Genomic DNA, 20042 nt, shown 5'->3' with positions numbered 1-20042 from the left:
GGTGGATGAATTATCTCGGCAAAGGAGAAGTGCTCACTAACGCAGATTTTGACAGATTTGTGAACAATACTTGAGAAAAATAGGACTTTTGTGTACATAGATAAAGTCATAGATCTTTGAGTTCAGCTCATGATGAATGGGAGCAAAAACAAAAGTGTTGCGTTTATAATTTTGTTCAGTGTATGTCTTTTAAGAGCGTATGCCTTCTCTCTCACACACACACACACACACACACAAAGAAAAACACTCACACGCAAATGTTAGTAGGTCAACCTCCTCCTGTGGCTATGACTCAGTACATCAGCTCTGTTACTCCCCACCTGAAGCCTCCGGAAGAGCAGCAGGAATAACAGGATGGAGACAAGTGGAGGTACAAAAGAGGTTAATAGTATTAAAAAAAGGAAAGGGATGTGTAGATAACTGAAAGGCAACAAAACAGAATACAAAAATATGGGATGTCATTCAGAAAAAAACAGTAGTCCTGCACAAGCACTTAAAAGGGGCTTAACAAGTTGGTAAACCTCAGTGTCCTCCCCGTGTTTCAGTGTTTCTCACCCCGTCTACTGCAAAATGCCACCGGCTGGTTGATCTGTTACAATGTTTAGCTGTGACCCTCGTCTCTCATCGGTCGACCTTCCTGCCTCCCTCAAAGGGCAGAATTAACATTCAAAATGTCCCACTCTGCACTTTCAGCTCCAGTAGATTCAGGTGGGAATACATTTGTTCAAATCCACTGTTTAAAAAATACCTATGGTGCACTAGATCATGAGTAATTGTTAATCAAACCTTTTCAAACACCTGCCTTACTTGTCTTTTTAAATTACATCAACCAATGCAAAACCAAAATGCTAACGACTTGGAAATCAAGAAAACAGCGTAGTTTTAAAGCTGGATGATGATGCATTCTGAGACATGTATTTCCATTTCATTTCAAAGACTAAAAAATCCCCAACAGTGGAGATATACTTTTGTTCACCAGAGAATAGTAAGGTGTGACAATATTCAAGGAGGTAAATCTAACAGCTTAGTCCTGTGTGTTGCTTGGCATCACTTTTGTCAAGTTTGGTTCAAACGCAGCATTACAAGATCCAAGAAAATGAGTACAAAAGCTGAAGTTAAAGAACAAATATCAGGTGTTTTCCTGCATTAAGAAGAAATACACAATTACACTCAAAGACCAAGAGGTGGCCATCACAGACAGGTACGCACAACTACAAGCCTTGATCAGTAGACAGCATTTTTGTAGTTGTTTTCATACACATTTATAAGCATCACTGAGCCATACAGTTAGTAATATTGTTTTCAATCTTTCAGCCAGTACACAGCCTCATTGACTTTCTTGTAATGTACCACTATTATTATTGCTACATCAATACAGTGTACTTCATCAGTGCTGCAGGAATCTCTTCTTCCTACACACAAACGCACACGTACAGAGTCCAATTACCTACATGCTGGTGTCGTGAGGAGGTTATGTGATCCACACATGTACTACAGCAGTACTACAGTATCAACACACTTCTCCAATTACTCTTCTCCACAACACCTCATTCCTCCTGTTTCAAGCTATCCACTCTCCAAGCGAACATGACAGACTCAAAGGCTATCAAGTGGTGATAACAAGACCCTGTGTGTGAGTGCTTCTGTATTTTAGTTAAAGTTTAGAAAATGTACTAATCCTCGGAATCTGTCGAATGCGGTAATTGATGTTTTGCATGTATCAACTAATCTGTGGAGTTATTTAATGCCTTTTAAACAAACCAGGAAAGAGCTTAGTATTTGCTAAGAGACTGAAGTCTGAAAAGACAAGTCAGTCAATTAGATAAAATCAGCTGATGTTCAGATGTATGTGACTTTCTACAGCTCCATACTCCCAAACCTCATTGTTGGTACTTTAGATGAGGTCTATTTTTCATCTGAAATTCAATGAAGAACAAAATTTGCAGCTTTGACAGCTTTGGAAAAATGTGATGTAACCAGAACAGCCACCATGTTTTTAGCGTTTGAGGACCAAAGACAAGGGGTACGCTCAGCCAATCAGGTATAGGAAAAGGTTTCATGTGGACATCAAATACTCCCTGTCATTTACTGTCTGTTATATCTGTCTTAAGTTGAAGTTTTATTGCAGTAACTTTAGTTCTATCTAAAAACAAAAGTAGGGATACCATAAAAGCTTTGTGAGTTTAAAAAAGTAGTATTACACCATAAATCTAGGCTACTTGAATTAGTTACTCTTCATCTGTGTTTTATGTGGGTCACATCCTGTCAATCAATCTCTTAAAGAACCTTTCCCTCTCCGCCATGTGCACACACATACAAACACACAATCACATATATATCTTGCTGCCTTCAAAAGGTACATGCTGAAATGCTGAGGCAAAGAATAACTCGCCCCATCAGCTCTATATCAACTCCATTCTGCATTCTATCTCTGAACTGAAACACTAACAGAACCATAAACGTCAGCTCCACAACAGCCCCGTTGTCACAAATTATTCAGGTGTCTATGATTTCCCCTCTAATGAGGGAAAACCCTGCAGAGTTATAATGTGAGTCACACTTTTTTTCTCAGAAAAAAAAAGTAGGAACCATTCAAGCACCTGCGTGGAGTGCCTTTCTATGTTTCACTACCTCAAAGTTACGACATTCATGAAAAGCCTCTCCGCAGGCTGGACCCTCAGTGATAAATTGAACTCACTATAAGGCTTTAACAGATATACTGCTCTGGTCTAGGCTAGTCTAGACACTTACTGCACTGGATAAAGGGATACACTCTGTCAGAAAGAAAATCATGTCTCCTGTGGTGCTTTTTACACCAGTCTTTCTCGCTCTCCTGCCTCCTTTTCTCTCTTATCCTCTGTAATTATTCTGTCCACTCCCTTTTCATCTTTGGATGGGGGAGGGGTATCAGATGCGTCCGTTGCCGTGTGTGCTGCTTCGACGGCCTGACAGGGGGTGGGAGGAGTAGTGCAGCTCGGCAGTGGAGAAGGTGGAGGACGAGGAGTTGGAGGAAGAGGACGAGGAGGTGAGTCCACAGGCTTCACATGCCAAGGCCAGCTGCCTCAGGGCATCCAGGGAATCCATCTTAGCTCCCCGTAACAGATCACTCTGACCCTGCAGCACACAGGGAGAATACATTTCAACTAGAGCTGAAGGTGGAAGTATAGCATTTGATTCTGTTATACAGGCTATTATTAGCTGGGCTTGTTTCCTGGGATGTGATTGGCAGGAGGCTAATCCTGAACAACTGCAGAAATCTTTAGCAATAGATTTAAAGCTGCATTCATTTATGTTTTTTGGGTCACTTGGAGGCAGCTGACCAAGCATTTCCAGTCCAAGTCCAACATTCACTCTCCATTCAGTTCTGTTTTTGTTTTCACCAACTCATGAAGAACACTTCTGACTCTTTAGCTGTGAGATGCTCTGCTTGATTCACCAGCTAGTTGCTGTTTTGTGCTGGGCAGGTAGTCTTCAGAAAACAGCTGCCTGCTCTAGGTGGAAACAAGGTTAACAAGCTGATTCGCAGACTGAAAAACCAAAACAAGAAGCTATAAGAAAGCTTGGAGAGCTAAGGGGAACTGCCAGTCGTGTGCTTTTTCTCTGTGGGTCTGTCACAAAGAACAACCTCTTTCACATATACATAATCATTTAATCCATTGTTAATATAAAAGTAAATGATTACACCAGCTTAAAAATTTTATTAAAGATATTTAAAAAATTAAATCCTGAAAATCTTAAACAAAACATTTGTAAACATGCAAAAAGCTGAATTGTTGCCTCTTCCTGTTTCATGTCAGCATGTATAAAGATCCAAAATGCACATATTGGCTGTTCAAAATGGGCTAAACTGCTGTCTCAGAAGGTGTCTAACAGGACAGCGAGGCATCGAGTGCTGTTCAAAACGGCTCGAACGATCTCTTCCTGTCTCCTGAGATGCCTTCAAGCTGCCCCAGTAATGGCCAATGGGCAGCATTGATGGTGACTTGATGCTGACTATCAACCACAAAGGAGTGCGGCTGCAGCCGCCGCCACCATAGCTTTCAAAAACTGCCAAGTTGGCGGACAAACAAGCCGAATTTGAAATACATGTTTTTAAAAGTTTTTAGTAGTTTTCTCGCTTAGATTTTTGAAAATCTAGTGAGAACTAAAGACTGAACTATCATATTAGCCCGTGACTGTAACCAACCAAGTTTGTTCAGTGTGATTTCTGAGGCGTCTGTTAGCCGTTTGGCTTTTCAATAGCTAGTTAGCTGATGCTAAGGCTAGCGTCTCTTCTGGCTATCAGAGAGAAGACGGCGTGCCGACGCCACACGTTGCCCTAAGTGCTGGCCTAGAAGGCTGTTCGAAACCAATGTAAACAGAGCTGCCTTCACTTGAATGAAATGCCTTCTGCTGCAGCTGTCTATTACAGTATCGAGGAATCAAGGCAACTGCCTTCCGTTTCGAACACAGCCATTAAGTCTTTTAGCAGGTGAACATTTTTGTGCTGAGCAAATTTAATACTCCCTGGTGAATAAGTACACATACAGGTTTCATCTGTCCTTTTCTTTACATCAGAACACAACAGCATCTTAGGTTAAATGCAGTTAATGGGGGACAATTTCACAGTTTAGATTCATTGCAAAGAAGCACATCAACCAAAGCCAGCATGGTGATAAAGTGGTCTTCCGTGTCAAATGAAAGTGGCCTTTTCAAAGCCTAACAGAGCATTTTATTGCAGTGATGAGGAACAGATGGATGCCAAAAGGTAATTAGGGTAAGTGCCTATTTTAGCAATGAGAACAACTAATAACCATTTTGAATGTACTATGACAGACTGCTATTAGCTTTAGCTGAACCATGGAGTGAGTTTGTTCCTTTTTATTGCATTCAACTTTGTATGGACAGCTGGAGTTGTGTGTCCACTACAGTACTGCAGCAGCAAATAAAAAGGTTTAATTCTTCTTTTAAAATGAAACACGGAAGAAAACGTCTTTCAAAATAAATTTTCAGCCTTATTTTAAACTCTTTCAGATTCTCTCAACCGTCTCAACCCCTAACCCTTATTACCACACAGCAACAGGCATTTAACTGCCACAGATCCTATAAAATCCAAGGGTTTTTCTATCATTATGTTTTGCTTTGAGGTACCTTGAGCACAGTGATGTTCCAGGTGAAACTCTCCACAGCTTTGCTTAGCTTGCGTCCCTTCAGTCCCTCCTTTTCCCCAAGCCGAGAAAGATCCTCATGGAAGTCCATGCCTGAAAAACCCAAAAGGGAGCTTAGCATCAGTTTACAGGCGTGGGTTGGCATCAACAATTCAAATTCAGGTGAAATATAACTGTCAGGCTAAGGGGTTGAATAATTTTTGTGACTAACTCGAGGCAAGTGTCAAAAACAAGTCTTTATGGGTTGGTTGTCAGATACTTAATTTACATATTTATGCAAAAGAACCATCCTCATGACATTTATATTGGCAGTTAGAGGTCAGGACTCAACTAAGGCAGTGAGAGGGTTTAAGACATCTACACATGTTTGGTTTTCACTGTAAAGGCGCAGCTGTCATACTGGTGCATTACATCTGAAACAGAACTGCAGTGTGTTACGAGAGCAGATTTATGACAAATGACAGCGCCTTTAGACTTTTCTAATTAGAAACCCATACTGAGAAATTGGGAGTGTCCAAATCTAAAAGGTACAATATCTCCACTTGTTGTGTTGTTTACTGACAGACTCATTCTGTGAGGAGTCGCCCTCACTAAGTTCAGCTGTTTGATGTACATGTCAGACTTCATTTTTAGGGCATATCCTGTCCTGTAGTTGTTTCATTCCTGAGCGCTCATCAAAACCATTCATCTCTCACTGGCCCGTGCGCTTTACCTTCTCTCTGCACCTGGGCGATCCTCTCCTGAACAGCATCTGCATTCTCAATCAGCTGTTTCTGGGCGGCAATCATCTGCAAATGTAAAGATTTACTTTGGGCTCATTATGTTCAATGCCATGGTGCTTATATCAACAAGTGGCAAAGACTTATGGTGACGAACAGTGGGGAATAACTTTTGAGGGGAGGACAGTGGTGTACCATCCTCTCACCCCGCTGTTAGACGTTGTTGCAGCTGCCTCTGAAGCCTGGGGCGCTCTGCCCTGGGCCGCAAAGCATGTAAGGGGCGTCTTTGAAAAGACGAGTCAATGCAACTAGGGTGTTGGTGAGGCTCTCGCCATGCAGAGCGAGCCCTCCGTGGTACCAAAGTTATTGTATCAGAATTTGCAAAGAAACTTAAATGCTAACAATTTGGATGCTCAGAGTTGCAAAGCAACACATAGAATGAAGTTAAATAAAGAATCGGTGGAAAGAAACGGAAGGAGGGAAGAAAAAGACAGAAGTCTCCAGGGCAGCAGATAATCGAGAGAGGAGGATGAGTGTGATGACTAAGCCTTGTATGCGCCCAGAAAGGCTGAAGAGGTGTGATGTACGACTGGAGATCACACTAACTGTGGCTTCGTGACACTGACCTGCTGGGATCACATTTGCTGGGTTCACACTCAAACATCATTAGCTCCACTGACGTGCATAAACACGGTGTGACGGTTAAAAACAAAAAGTACTGAGGTGTGTGTAGGTGTAATAGCTGAGCACTAAAACAGGTGGGAGAGATCCGTCCTGATCTGATGCAAGAGGAGATCGAGTAGGAGGACACACAGCTTGTAGTCAGGGGGTGTGTGTGTGTGTGTGAGTGTGTGCGCGTGTGTGCTTGAGGAGGAGTGTGGGTGACTGTTTCATGCATGTCACCTCGTCTTTCTGCATTTTTAATGCCTAAGGACAGTGTGTTTGCATGTGGGTATGTGTGTGCACACTCGGTGTTGGGTATCACAAAATGTAGATTTTAAACAAGCCAGGGGCTCTAAGCATAGCAGTGACTGGTGAATGAATGTTCTTTTTAGTGCTGATTCGCAAATGTTAGCATTTTAACTTGCTAAGACGGTTAATATGGTAAACATTGTCTGCTCAACGTCAGCATTGTCATTGTCAGCATGCCGACATTACCGTTTAGCTCAAAGTACAGTCTCACATAGTTGCTTTGCTAGTGTGATGGAAATTTTATATTTTACTGTGTTTACTGTTTCACCTTGCAAGCTTCATTATTATAGACCAATGTTTAACTATGTGGTGTTTGATCATGTTATTAGGTTGCAGTTAGTACCCACTGGAAAGATGCTCATTAGAGAGTTTTCTTATCTGACTGTCCATGAGAGGGCTTCATCTCAGGGCAGTTGGTCCCTACTCCCTTCCTCCCTAAGATAGGTGTAATACCCGTACAGTATAAAGTCACCTGTTCTTCACTGACTCTTTGTCTTACATTCTGCAGACTCTGTATGTCTGTCTGACCCTTTGCAAAGAATAAAACCCTTACATGACATCTGGATTGAATAGTTTAGTAAGACTCACTTAAGGACATATTTCCATTACACTAGCAAGGCTTTAAACTCTTAGTCTTTTTTATTTTCAAAGTTAACACAAAGGATAAAGAGCCGCCGCTGTGTGACACAACAATCCATTTTAAACCCATTGAATTTAATTTTATGGATTGGTTTTGCCCACAATTTCAGTCTAGACTCAAATTTACCACCAACTAGATGGGCACAGTACTTTAAAGGAGCAGTGTGTAAGATTTAGCAGAAAGGGAATAAAATATTCATAAATATGTTTTCATTAGTGTATAATCACCTGAAAATAAGATCAGACCTTAGAATGAGCCCTTTATAATAACCCAGAACTGACAAACCAAACACAGACTCTAGAGTGTTTAGTGTTTTTCACAAGTTTCGTGGCTACCGTAGGTTCTCCTACACTCTTGGAAGTGGAGGGTGACGTGAGTCTTATTCAGTTGGTTGCAATCTGCAACTACACTGCTAGATGCCACTAAACCCTACACACTGGTCCTTTAAGTTGGGTACTAGTTAGTATTTTAATTGGCTTAACTAAGATGGTGAACATTATACCTGCTAAACATCAGCATGTTAACTGTAACTGAGGACATGTTGGCATGCGGTCATTAGCATTTAGCTCAAAGAACCACTGTTCCTGAGTACAACTTAACAGAGCTGCTAATGTGGCTGTATACTTTTAGTACTGTATTATACACCATAGTTTTAAGCAACATCTCTCAAACAGGAGTAAATTAGTTGGTGACTATTTTCAGACGCTGATTAATATATATTGGTGCAATGGTGACTATTTGCGCTGTACATGGGATTGACTCATTGCAATGAAGAATATTTCACCCAGTGCGACAATGTGGCTCACTGATGACTTTAATAGTTTAACAGTGAAGCTCTGTGGCACAAAAGGAATAAGTTATATCAGGTCTTTTCACAGGGTTTTGTTGACAATAAGAAAAACAGTCAGCCTTATTGTGGCATTCAAAACTAGTGGTTACCCATTTAAATGAAAGGTCATTTGGGTAAAATCTACTATGCAAACAAACAGGCAGTGTAGTGGGTCCACATCTCTATGCACGCCATGCTCATTTGTCTTACTGACCGTGTCGTAGGCAGCAAGCAGTTTGCGTGTCGGCTCTGAGAGGCTGACCAGAGGCTCCAGACACGGGTAACCCTCCTTCAGCACCATGGTGGCCCCCATAATGCCCTCGGGGCTCTGCAGCCTGGTGGCCAGGCTCTGGATGCACTGCTTCAGTTTGGCCACCGTGGGGAGCCCACACTGCTCTTTGAAACTGGAGGTGGTGCTCTGGAAACAGTATGATGGCAAAATACACAGGGGGGGAGAGAGAGAGAGAGAGAGAGAGAGAGAGAAAAGAGTTTGGGATGGGGAGGAAGAGGAGGAGAGAGAAAATAGTATTAGATCAGATGTACAGTTCCGGCTGTAAAACTAAGCTGGGAAAGGTCAGAAAGGGTGACACCCTGTGCGCACACACACACACACACACACACAAACACACACACACACTACCCCTCCTTTGGCCTGTCATCTGCTGTCTCTCTTGTGAATTAAATCAATATGGCAGTCATTGCTGCTTTTAATCTAGTGAAATCAGCCTTAGCTTAAGCGCATTTGGCAAAAAAAAAGTCAATATGGCATAAATGTGGACCGGAAAAATCATAGCATTTAGATTATTTTTAAACTGCTCCAGGTGTGTCAGGATGCAACACTGCGTTGGTTAGCAGATCTGACATGGATAACAAAATAGGAGTCATGTGTCAATCTGCTGAAATGCCGTTTTGGGTCACTTCATTATGAAGGTAAAAGATATATTTTTTGCACATATAAGCACTAGAATGGAAACTTCTGCTGCCTAACTAAATGCACTTTACCACCTGGCAGAGCCCCAACTGGACTAGCGGTTATCACGCCCCACCTGTGTGGAAGTGTGAGTGTGTCTGTGTGTGTGTGTGTGTGTGTGTGTGTGTGTGTGTGTGTGTCAGACACGCAGCAATAGAGGCATGATGAATAATAACTGACTATGGCAGATGAGCCCACAGCTGGACTCATGGCAGAAAGACAGGGACAGAGAGAGTTTAAGTCGGAGGGAAAGGACAATGAGGAGATTGAAACAGGCAGATTAAAAGCCGTTTATGAATGAGCAAATGTGTTTCTGTGTAGGACTGAGTGTGTGTGTGTGTGTGTGTGTGTGTGTGTGTGTGTGTGTGTGTGTGTGTGTGTGTGGGTTTGTGTGGGAGGATGTCTAACAGAGTGGTTGGTTCAGGGTTGGGTGATACATGATACGATAGGGATTTTGCTCTACCGTTTATACTGAGGAGGCTATTCAACTATTGTGGGAAATGCAAACGCAGATGAATGAGCAGGAGTCCTTTATGGCAGTTTAGGAATTACAGGATTTGTGCCATCAGTGTCATAGAACATCTTGATTTTTCGGGGGACCAAATATAAACTTTAAGTTATTTAATTCATAAAGCTGCACTACATGGCCAAAACTATACAGACACCTAAACATATACACCTGTTATGAATGTTGAAAACTACAAAACCAAAACAAATGCATTCTTGCCAAAAGTCTGAAGAGAAGATTAACACCACTCTTGTGTCTGTGCGTTCGGTACAGAGCTTGAGCTAGGAGACAATTAGCTTAGCTATACATAAATTCAGCAGTGGGAAATAGCTAGCCTTGCTCGCCCCCCGTTCCTGGGCCGCCATCTCCAGCTTCATCCACATGTACTTTCGTTTCTTTCTCTCTCTATTGACCTCCTGCAGCTGTTTCTGTGTCTCCCTTGTTTTCTCTTCTCTTGTGGGAATGGTTTTGGGCTTCCCTAGGGTGTGTCCAATCCAGCCCTTTTCCTTTTCCTCATCTGGATGCATGCTTTCTCTTGATTTCTTTTCTCCCACATATCTTTATTTATGATAGTGTTTGGCCAATGTATCATCAAGATGGTTCTTAGGCTTTTGTTGACAAAAGGTGGGGACTTTTTAGAAGGAGGATTTTGTTTTCTCTCTATGTTTCTGAACCGTAAAGCATCACTGATTTAATGTTGGTGCTGAATATCCAGAGTTTGGTGTTTTAGCATATTTCTTTTGAGATCCAGATGGGCCTTACTCTAACAAAAGCGGCTCTAGACTTCCCAATTTGGGCTTTAATGTCAGCATCTGTTCCTACACCTTTGCTCACAACACTTCCGAGGCTGGTGAAGGTGGTAATGTCTTCTAACTCTGCTTTTTCCAGTCAGATGGAGTCATCGCTGGTGTTGTAGATGCACGTTAAATTGGTCTTAGGTTGATGGGGAGGCCTGTCTTTGCTGACGTTGTTGCTAGCAGGTTTGTCTTTGCTTGCATCTGTGTGTGGGTGGATGGTGTTAAGGCTTTGTCATCTTTGTTTAATCCATACACAAACAGAAATGTCTTTTGACAATTTGTGGTCTTATGAGGCGTTACGTGCTGTAACTATTTCTTTGTGAACACCAGATGAGACAGTGACTTCCTAGAAAGTTGTCGTCACAGAGGGATTGTCAGGCGACCAAGGGAAACACTACACTGATGTACTAGGTGGATGGATAAACTGTTGTTCGACAAGAAATTATTACAGCAAACAACTCCCTCTAATACCACATAATATATTGCCATTTGTGTATGGAACTATTTTAACTTTGGAGAAAGTCAGGCTATCTGCCTCCCCCTGCTTCCGGTCTTTATGCAAAGCTAGGCTAACCATGTCCTGACTCTTCATCTAACTCTCATGGTAGCCAGTACACTTGTTTCACCAAAATGTCAAACTATTCATACAATAAAGAGCCTCTGATCTTCTGGGATGGCTTTGTGAGGGATTTGCTCCCATTCAGAGAGCATTGGTGAGCTGGTCTGGCTCACCGTCGGCATTACAGTTCACCCTAAAGGTGGTGGATGGGGTTGAGGTCAGGATTCTGTGCAAACCAGTTAAAAGTTCTTCCACACCAAACACATTTCTTTATGGATCTAGCTTTGTGCACGGGGGAATTGTCATGTTGAAACATGAAAGAGCGGGGGTGTCCACATACTTTATATCTCATAATATGTACCTCTAATAACAGATACACAGTGAAAGAGGATTCTATTCACATCGCCCACCTCTAGATTGTTTGTATTCAGTGATAAGCTGGTGGGTGCTGTGCGACCAGGTTCTATTTTTGCAGGTATTTATAGATACGCCTCCTCCACTCTTCTTTTGTCACTGGCATTCCTCCTCCACTCTCTTTCTCTCTGGTTTCTTTGCCCTACAAAGATACCTCAGGTGGTGTCTGATTTCAGCACCATCATGTGAGCTACTCCAATTGACCCTCACAACCAGACATCTTCATCAAGAAAGCCTAAAAATACAAAAGCTAAGTAACACCTGATCTGGTGACTCAGCTGTTAGCATTTCTTGCCTGGCTGGGGTTTGCCACATAAGCCAATTTAACACAAAGTGCCAGAGAAAGTGTTTGGTTTGGTGTTCTCACTCAACTCCAGGAGAATCCAGTGCAGGTAGTTTTGATTGTATGTGCCCAGGTTTTGAGATGAACACGATAAAGATAAATGGAAATGTGTTTGTGCTGCTCAAAGCAATGAATGATTGAAAAACTCTTTAAACTTCTCTTTCCAGGAGAATGTCCTGGTTACTCTGGATTATCCAAAATCCTTACTGGACACTTTTAATTTCCTTTCTTTTAAAAAATATCCTGAATGTTAAGACGGTGGTCTGTGGATTACCCAGTGTAGCCAGTACATTCCAGTACACCTCCCCAGGGAGGTGATTTGAAGAGGCGCGTGAGGTTAAAAGGGACAGGTGTATGCTGGTCTTCTGATGGCTCACTTTATGGAGGCAATTACGGTACTTCAAGTAGCAAAACGATGCCATTTATTGTTCTGTTCAGATAAACAGACGTGTGTTTGGAAGTGTGCCTGTGCTCAGACTCTGACTGAACTCAGAACCAGAAGTGCTTTTGTATGTTTGAAGTGTAAATTGAAACATTTTGAAATACAGTGTCAAACTAAAGCCTTTGCCTTAGCACATAAAATCTACACCATGTGCATGGCTTGATACAATGGGATTAAGTGTTATTTTTATGATTTGGATAAACTTTTATAAAAGTTAGTCTATTAAGTCTCCCTTCCTGCAGCTGGGAGGAATATATATTTTATCAATGGCTTGATAATCACAATTCATATCCCCTCTCACCTGAGCATCCTCCCGCAGGTCCGTTGCCTCTTTGAGGTGCACTAGCCGGCTTGAAAGTCTCGTCCACCACCTTGATGCCAGTGTGCCTTAGTGTGACGTACTCCCGCCCACGCCTCCCTACCCTCCTCACTGACAGACCTCGTCGCTGGGCCTTCCCGCCTCCTCGCCGGTTGGTGATCGCCACATGGACAAACAGGCTGGTGTGGGGTAAGGGGTCCCCCGCCATGCCCAGCAGGGGCACATTGCGATAACCAGGCTGAAGGCACTCAAAGGCCACACTGTACTGGCCAATGAAATCGTCCCCAATGTAGTCGTCATCTAATACCACGAAACGCAGCAAGGCCAGCTCTGGCATGTTTACCTAGAGACAAGAAATGAAAGAAAGATGAAGGTGAAATCCATTCATACTGCTGTGAAGCAGTACAAAAATAAAACCACGGCCATACATAGGCAGAGCCTTGACTTTCCAATTATAAGAAGAGGAATTACTAATTCCTTGTTAAATCAATGTTATTTACCTCTCAGAACTCCTGAGCTCCAGTAAATTGCATTTTCCAGAAGGAAGCTCATTTGTTTGATTATCTAGGCTTTTGAAAGTTTAATGTTGTGTCACCTGAGGAGGCGCAGACACCCACACAGCATTTAAATGTATCTGTACATTAATCATCTCTTGATTTGAAATCGTCATGTCCGCTCTTATTAGGAAGAAAAGATGCACTTCATTAAATGTTTACAGCAGCAAATGATGATCAATTAGTCACAATATTCAAGTGAGAAGTTCAGACACTATTTCCTGTTATTGAGTGTCACTCATGAAGCTATTCAGGCTCAGCATAAATGTTAATTACATGCTGCAATGAAAGGAGCATTCTGGTGCTGCTGCAAACGGCTGGTTGAATTATTACATTTCAGATAACACCTTCAGAGGACTTTACCTTCCCTTCGTTTAATAATGCTATAAAAACCAGGACATGTTCATGCAGAGACATTCACACAAACATGAAAATGCACATGCACACACACACACACACACATACACACAGAGTAAGTGGGAGGACAAATGATGCTAGGTGTGTGTCTGTGCATATTCATTCTGTGCAGGGGAACAGAGAAACTAATTTCCCAATAAAATATTATCAACAAATGTCTTTTTTCTCTTCAAAAAGCATGGTAAAGTCACACACACACAAACAAACATAGATGGTAATCTGTGTCCTGTTTATAGTAGAAAACAATCAATAATTTCCTACAGAGAATGAGAATTGACTTGCCCCAAGCCACTGTGTGTGTTTAATCTAAAAGTCTGATGTTAGAAATGTTCTGTACCGCAGCATTAAAGACATTTCTTTTTGTTCCACTCTGTGGTAAAGCGCACTTATTGCACCGGAAACAAAAAACAGCAGGACTATTGTTCATTCAGTTCAAGATTTATATTCATAGAACTCAGCAGCTGTGTCCCAATTCAGAGGCTGCTGTCTTCGAGGGACATGTCCCACAAAGATGTAGCCTACGGAGGTCTGAGCCGCCTGAGCCTTCTCCCAAACTGGGACTGTCCAGCCTCAGAAAAGCTAAAACTAACGCAGCTTTACATTGGTTCAGGCAGAGCATCAGGTGATTGGCTAAAAGCCTTTATTAATCCTTCAGAATCAGTGGCTTATTGACTAATTAGCAGCTGACCGGCTGACCATTAACGTTTTGTTTATTTCTTTGTATTCATTTGAGGATAACACATTTTATACAAATATTTCAGTTTTGTATCAGAGGGCAGATGTCAAATCAGTAAGTGAGGACTAACAAGGTTAGTGTTAATCCCAGTGGTGGAAAGTAAATTGACTGAAAAAAGTACTGCACTTGAGTACAATTTTGAGGTCCTTCTCGTAAGTAATTCTATTTCATTAACAAATGTATGATCAACTTATAAAATATGAATCACTGCAACAGGCTGTGTCTACATAGCCTGTCCTAACATAGCCAGAGGGACTTACACTGAGGTAGAAATGTAATTTCATGAGAAGGTAATAAAAATCACACAGACACAGATGCATGCAGGTTAATGGTAATTCTATTCTAGTATGAGGGACAAGCTGGTGATGGATGAAGGAGCAGAGAACATGTCACACTGACTGAAGGAGGACTGGGCTGCCCCCCTTAGGCTTGGACTGCACTATTATAAAGAATATACCCCGTGTGTGTGTGTGTGTGTGTGTGTGTGTGTGTGTGTGTGTGTGTGTGTGTGTGTGTGTGTGTGAATGTGTCTCCACTTCCATAAACTGTGAGTGAGGGCTGAGTGGTTGAGAGAAAAGCTGAAGTTTCATGCATGGACAAGCCAGAAAGACAGCTCCAACAGACTGTGTGTGTGTGTGTGTGTGTGTGTGTGTGTGTGTGTGTGTGTGTGTGTGTGTGTGTGTGTGTGTGTGTGTCCGCCAAATGATGACTCCAATCCCATTCTCGGTTTTTCAGCAACAAGCCCGTGGCAGAGCAGAAAAGCTCTGTGACAGTTAATTCAATCAGTTTCAAACCAAATGTTCTTCTGAAAAGACAATGAGGCACAGGACACTATCTCAGACTGAATCTCTACTCTTACATTGTCCTTATATCTGGAGTTGTTATGTTACATTCATGTCACAGCTCAGTATGATAGACAATACCGTGTTCACAGTTCCATACGCTCACAGAAACAAATTATGGCTGTAGATAATTTCTTATTTATTTCTTCAAACGCATTAAATTGGGGATTTTCAAACTCAACCAAATAGCTTTTCTGACATAATTTTATGCAAAATTTAAATTATGAAGTCTTATATTAATAAAATAAAGTGGATCTATATTTACATAATACAAGCCTGAAGGGGGAAAAAACATCTAGATGAGACTGTGCCCATTAAGATAAAGAGTGAATGTCTGAACTGGGCTCAAGTACCATTTTGCTAAAACTTCAACTGGCCATAAAAAATAATTTCAAAAAACACATTATATATTTCTGTATAAAAAAGAAAATAACATGAGCATATCAACAAGCAGCAGTTGAGACCAGTGACAGTGAAATTCTTTCTTGTGAAGACCTGGCACATACATTACCCACAATGCAACCCAACTTGCTGACAGTTGGAGATTCAGGTGTGTTGTGCTAGTAGCCTTGAGCCTCTAGCCTGCAGTAGAGATGAGCAGCGGGCTACAGCGGTCTGGTAAACTCCCTCAGGAGCCACTAAATGCTTTATACAACTTTTTCCACAAGACCTGCAGACAGACTTTGATGTTTAAAATCGAGTTCCCCTTTCATGCACTGTACGTAAACCAAAACAATAAATTATCCAGTGTTCAGTTTCATGATCACATTTTTGTTTCACAAAACATTGCACCAGTCACACCCGTTAAACACACACTTAATACGTGTGCATAGGAGTAACGCGTTGCACTGCGTTTAGGTGTGTGTGTTCAGGAAGTGTGTGCTGACATGGCTGCCCAGTGTCTGAGCTGTGTCAAAGCCTGGCAGACAAATGATTAAGACATATGAGAGCATGCTTCAACAGGCTGATACGCACACTTAACCAAACAGCATGGCCTCGACTGTGCCTGTGTGTTTCCTGTGTGTGTGTGTGTGTGTGTGTGTGTGTGTGTGTGTGTGTATGACATGGCACACTGCCCTCCGGTTCATTTGGTTACAATCCTCCAAATGCCAGCGAGACTTGCTCCTTGCTGAAGCTGGGCAGACACAGTATATTAATCTTGTACAGATTTACTAAACGTTTGCGTGAGTAAAAATATGTGCAAACCTGATATCACCAGCAAATTAACATGTAAGCTGATCTAAAGTATCAATATTTCTGATACCAACGTTTCCTGCTCTAGGATCGACACTCAAAGGATCGATATCTAAACTCAGTAATTAGGACTGAGTGTGTGTTTTATCATAAGTATCTTACTGTCACCAGGATGATCTAATTATATTCGGTTGATAGGAACTACTTCTCCTTCCGTCTGTCAAAGTCATGCTTGTGCTACGGCTCTGTGACGGAGCTTCTTTGAAGTGAGCCGCTGGGTCACATTAAACTAGAAATAAAATATGTAAAAGTATTGGTTCGCTATCGGCAAGACCACCCTGGGTATTACTTGGTATTGGATCGTATAAGAATTAAGTGGTATCACACATCACTATTGCGCAGAGATAGGCTGTGGTTATGGTTGCGAGAAGGAGACACAGCCCTAATGAAAGAAAAATATTAGATAATATTATTCTATATCCAAGTGGCACTGGCTGCTTTCCTTCCGGACTGTCCATGGCGGACACCATTAAAACACGAAAAACCCTTATTTAAATACTGCCACCTCCATTGTGTTTGCTCCTGTTCTTAGTTAATTCTTAGTAATCATCCAGGTGGCAGGTAGCCTAATACAATTAGCCTACACGTGCAAAATTTTAGAATGCACACGCAATTTAGTACTCTTTATTTGGGATGTTAGTAAATCCAGCCCTGTGCCTCTTGTGCTCACATTGATAAGCATGGGAACCCCTGGTCAGCTTTTTATCCAGTGACAATTCCAATAAAGTTTATTAAAACAAAACAGCCACGCAACGCAAATGCAACTTTACTTTGTGCAGTTCTACTATCAATGGAAAGTGAGAAGAAAAAAAGAAAATATGGAGCTGAAGGTCTCAGACTACAAATAAACATGTAAAAACTATGACTAATATTTAAAAAACACACTACAGTTATCTTTTGACAGCAGCCATTAAGGAAAATGGACCACGGACCTGCTCAAACTAAAGACAACGACCAACATTTCTGACAAACCCGCTCAAGCTGAATGTCAAAACAACCGATCTGGCAGAAATTTGTCCCGATTGTGAAATTAGTCCAGGCCGCTTTCTACCGTCCTCCCATTTGAAACCCTTTTATTTCTTTTCATCACTAATAAATACTTAAGATGGCAAGAAAACAGCAGGCAAAAGGCTTATCATTGTAACAGGTAAGGGTGATTTCACATCCAATAAGTTTGGTGACGTGGGTCTCAGTCTGCTTTTGCATTTGTGGACCAACCAGACAGTGTGGTAGTAAATACTGCACGTGACACATCTGAATTCGAAAGCCACTCAACATGAATTTAATTAAGAGGAGTATACTGCCCTACAAAGTCTAAGTGCAGTAACTACGCAAACACTGAAAGTGAGAAAAATGCCTATAAAGTTTTGAGACTAGCCAGTCAAACATGTTGTGGTTAGATTGGTGGCAACGTATTCATGTAATACCTTCTTAGGTAGACATTTTTTATAGATAAAAACCAGGACCGCTGATGTGCCCTTTGACCCTCAAAAAGTAGATATTGCACTCTGCCTGGCATTTTTAAATAGCCGGCTACTTGAAAAAGACCCGCGAGGAACCGCGACGTGCATGCAGTTGTCAGCAACACGGAAAACTCACACAAGACCGGTGAATGACAGGCAGAGAGAGAGAGAGAGAGAGAGAGAGAGAGAGAGAGAGAGAGAGAGAGAAAGGGCCTTCAAAAAGCCTCAGTTTAGCCAGAAATTTACAGTGTAAGTTGAATGTATAGCGGCAGCTCTGCAGCTTCTCAGATGGATCTATAGTATAAAACATCAAATAGCTAAATTAATGAAGTAGGTCTTGCACGTTAGCATCGGTTGCATTTTGCAAGCATTTGTGTCAGACAGCCAAATTGTCCGTTCAAATTTTACTTTATGTCTGTCTCTGCCAAAGAGCCAATGTAATTACAGTCAAATACTCTTTTGAATTACAGATATTATGCAACTCTTTGTGAAGGTACATTATGTCAGGAAGCTGAACATACACACACACAGGGAACATGCCATATCAGTTGTGACAGCTTGTCATTATGGCTCAGCCGCACTAATACAGGACTGTCAGTGAGGGATATAAAAGCCCAATCAGCAACATCGCCGTCATAAAATCCCGTCTCCTATAATAAATTCACTGCAGACATAAGTGTATTCATTGGAGCACCTAATTTAAATCTTGATTGTCTTGACCCCCCTTCAATTAAGTACTCTGGGCTCCATTTTCATGCAGGTGCAAAGCCGACAGAATAACAGACGTAGGCCTCTCCAAAATCACATAAGCCTCTTTTACGTTGTTGACAATCTCCGCTTTGGCTTTCCCATAAATCATTAATCTAGCACACTTTTAAATGCACATTAAAATGTAATTTATGCAATAAAGGTCTGTGCAGGGTTAAATTTATGGATGATTCTTAACAATAACCTCAGACCACAATATGCTTCTGAAACGGCACCAAGCAAAAGCAAAATAAGAGGACCAACTTTTTCAGTGAAATCATTGCAGAACTGGGACCTCAGAATGCATCCTGAGCTCTTTCTTTAAGAAAAATAGAAAATTAACAAATTTATCTAGAAAATTAAAATGATATTTTTGGTCCCGTAAACAGGATTATTACTAGGAGCTGTCATGCAGTTATGTAAATGGCTTAAACAGGCTGTATCTTTTCTCAGAATTTCCTGTATGGATATTACTTTGCACATGTGAACAACCCAAATGTAACTGTCTTGTGAATGCAACCTTATAAATACAGTATTATGATGAATAGGATTTCAGTGTCTCACAAAACACTTACTTAGTTAGGTTATATTTTAGGTTATGTAGTGTATAATAATATTTAGGGGAGCTGTATGTTTGTGTTTTGTGACTCTAATTTTTTAAAACTTATTTTGAAAAGAGATTAGAGGAATTAATGTGACACATCTTTACCATCTAACCCAATAATAAATTCCTCCTAAAAACAATGCATCAAGGCTGCATCGTACCCTACTCAAGATTGGAGCGTGGGGTGCCACACTTGCAATCATCTTCTGGTCACCAAAACTGCAAATTGCAAATGTATTAGTTGACAATACCTGGACCTGGACACAAATTCAGTTAACTTTTTATTTATATGCCGCCAATTCATAACAGAAGTTACCTCATTGCACTTTTCATAGAGCAGGTCTAGACCGTCCTCTTTGCAGTATTAATTCCTGTTTCATGATATAAGTAGCTTAAATAACTCTAAATAAACTCATAGAAAATGCAGCAAACAAAAAGAGCAGCATCTGTTCCATTGAACAGAAACTCACGCCTTACTTGAAACTCAAAGGTCTCATCAAACAGCGGGTCGTCCTGGTTCTGAGCAGCGGTGCGTGTCCGCTGTTCAGCACAGTCAGCCGGTACGCCATGCAGCTCCAGAACCACGTACGGGTCAATGACCTCACCTTTAGCCCCTGATCCCTGAGGCTTGGGCAGGTTATGGGCACTGATAACCTGGAGACGGTGGAACATGAAGAAGTTGATGTTAAATGAATTACGTCAGATCAAGTATGAAATGTTTCTTGCATCACAGCAGCTCCATTCACAAAATCACAGAAAATATGAA

The 20042-nt window shown here is 41.5% G+C and overlaps 1 protein-coding gene across 1 annotated transcript in view; it reads right to left on the bottom strand.

Moving 5' to 3' along the window:
- Positions 1 to 365: 365 nt before the first annotated feature.
- Positions 366 to 20042, bottom strand: part of plcl1 (phospholipase C like 1) — an 89287-nt gene continuing 69610 nt past the window's right edge. Inside the window, 7 exon segments of the mRNA XM_038721353.1 lie at positions 366 to 3114; positions 5131 to 5240; positions 5860 to 5935; positions 8522 to 8725; positions 12642 to 12683; positions 12685 to 13002; positions 19754 to 19930. Coding sequence (XP_038577281.1) covers positions 2908 to 3114; positions 5131 to 5240; positions 5860 to 5935; positions 8522 to 8725; positions 12642 to 12683; positions 12685 to 13002; positions 19754 to 19930 — 1134 coding nt within the window. The 3' untranslated portion in view covers positions 366 to 2907.

Source organism: Micropterus salmoides, unplaced genomic scaffold (genome assembly GCF_014851395.1).
Source record: "Micropterus salmoides isolate LMB-PRFRI ecotype aquatic unplaced genomic scaffold, ASM1485139v1 Ms_hic_scaffold_15, whole genome shotgun sequence".
Taxonomy (NCBI): domain Eukaryota; kingdom Metazoa; phylum Chordata; class Actinopteri; order Centrarchiformes; family Centrarchidae; genus Micropterus; species Micropterus salmoides.
This window is presented reverse-complemented; position numbering and strand designations above follow the sequence as displayed.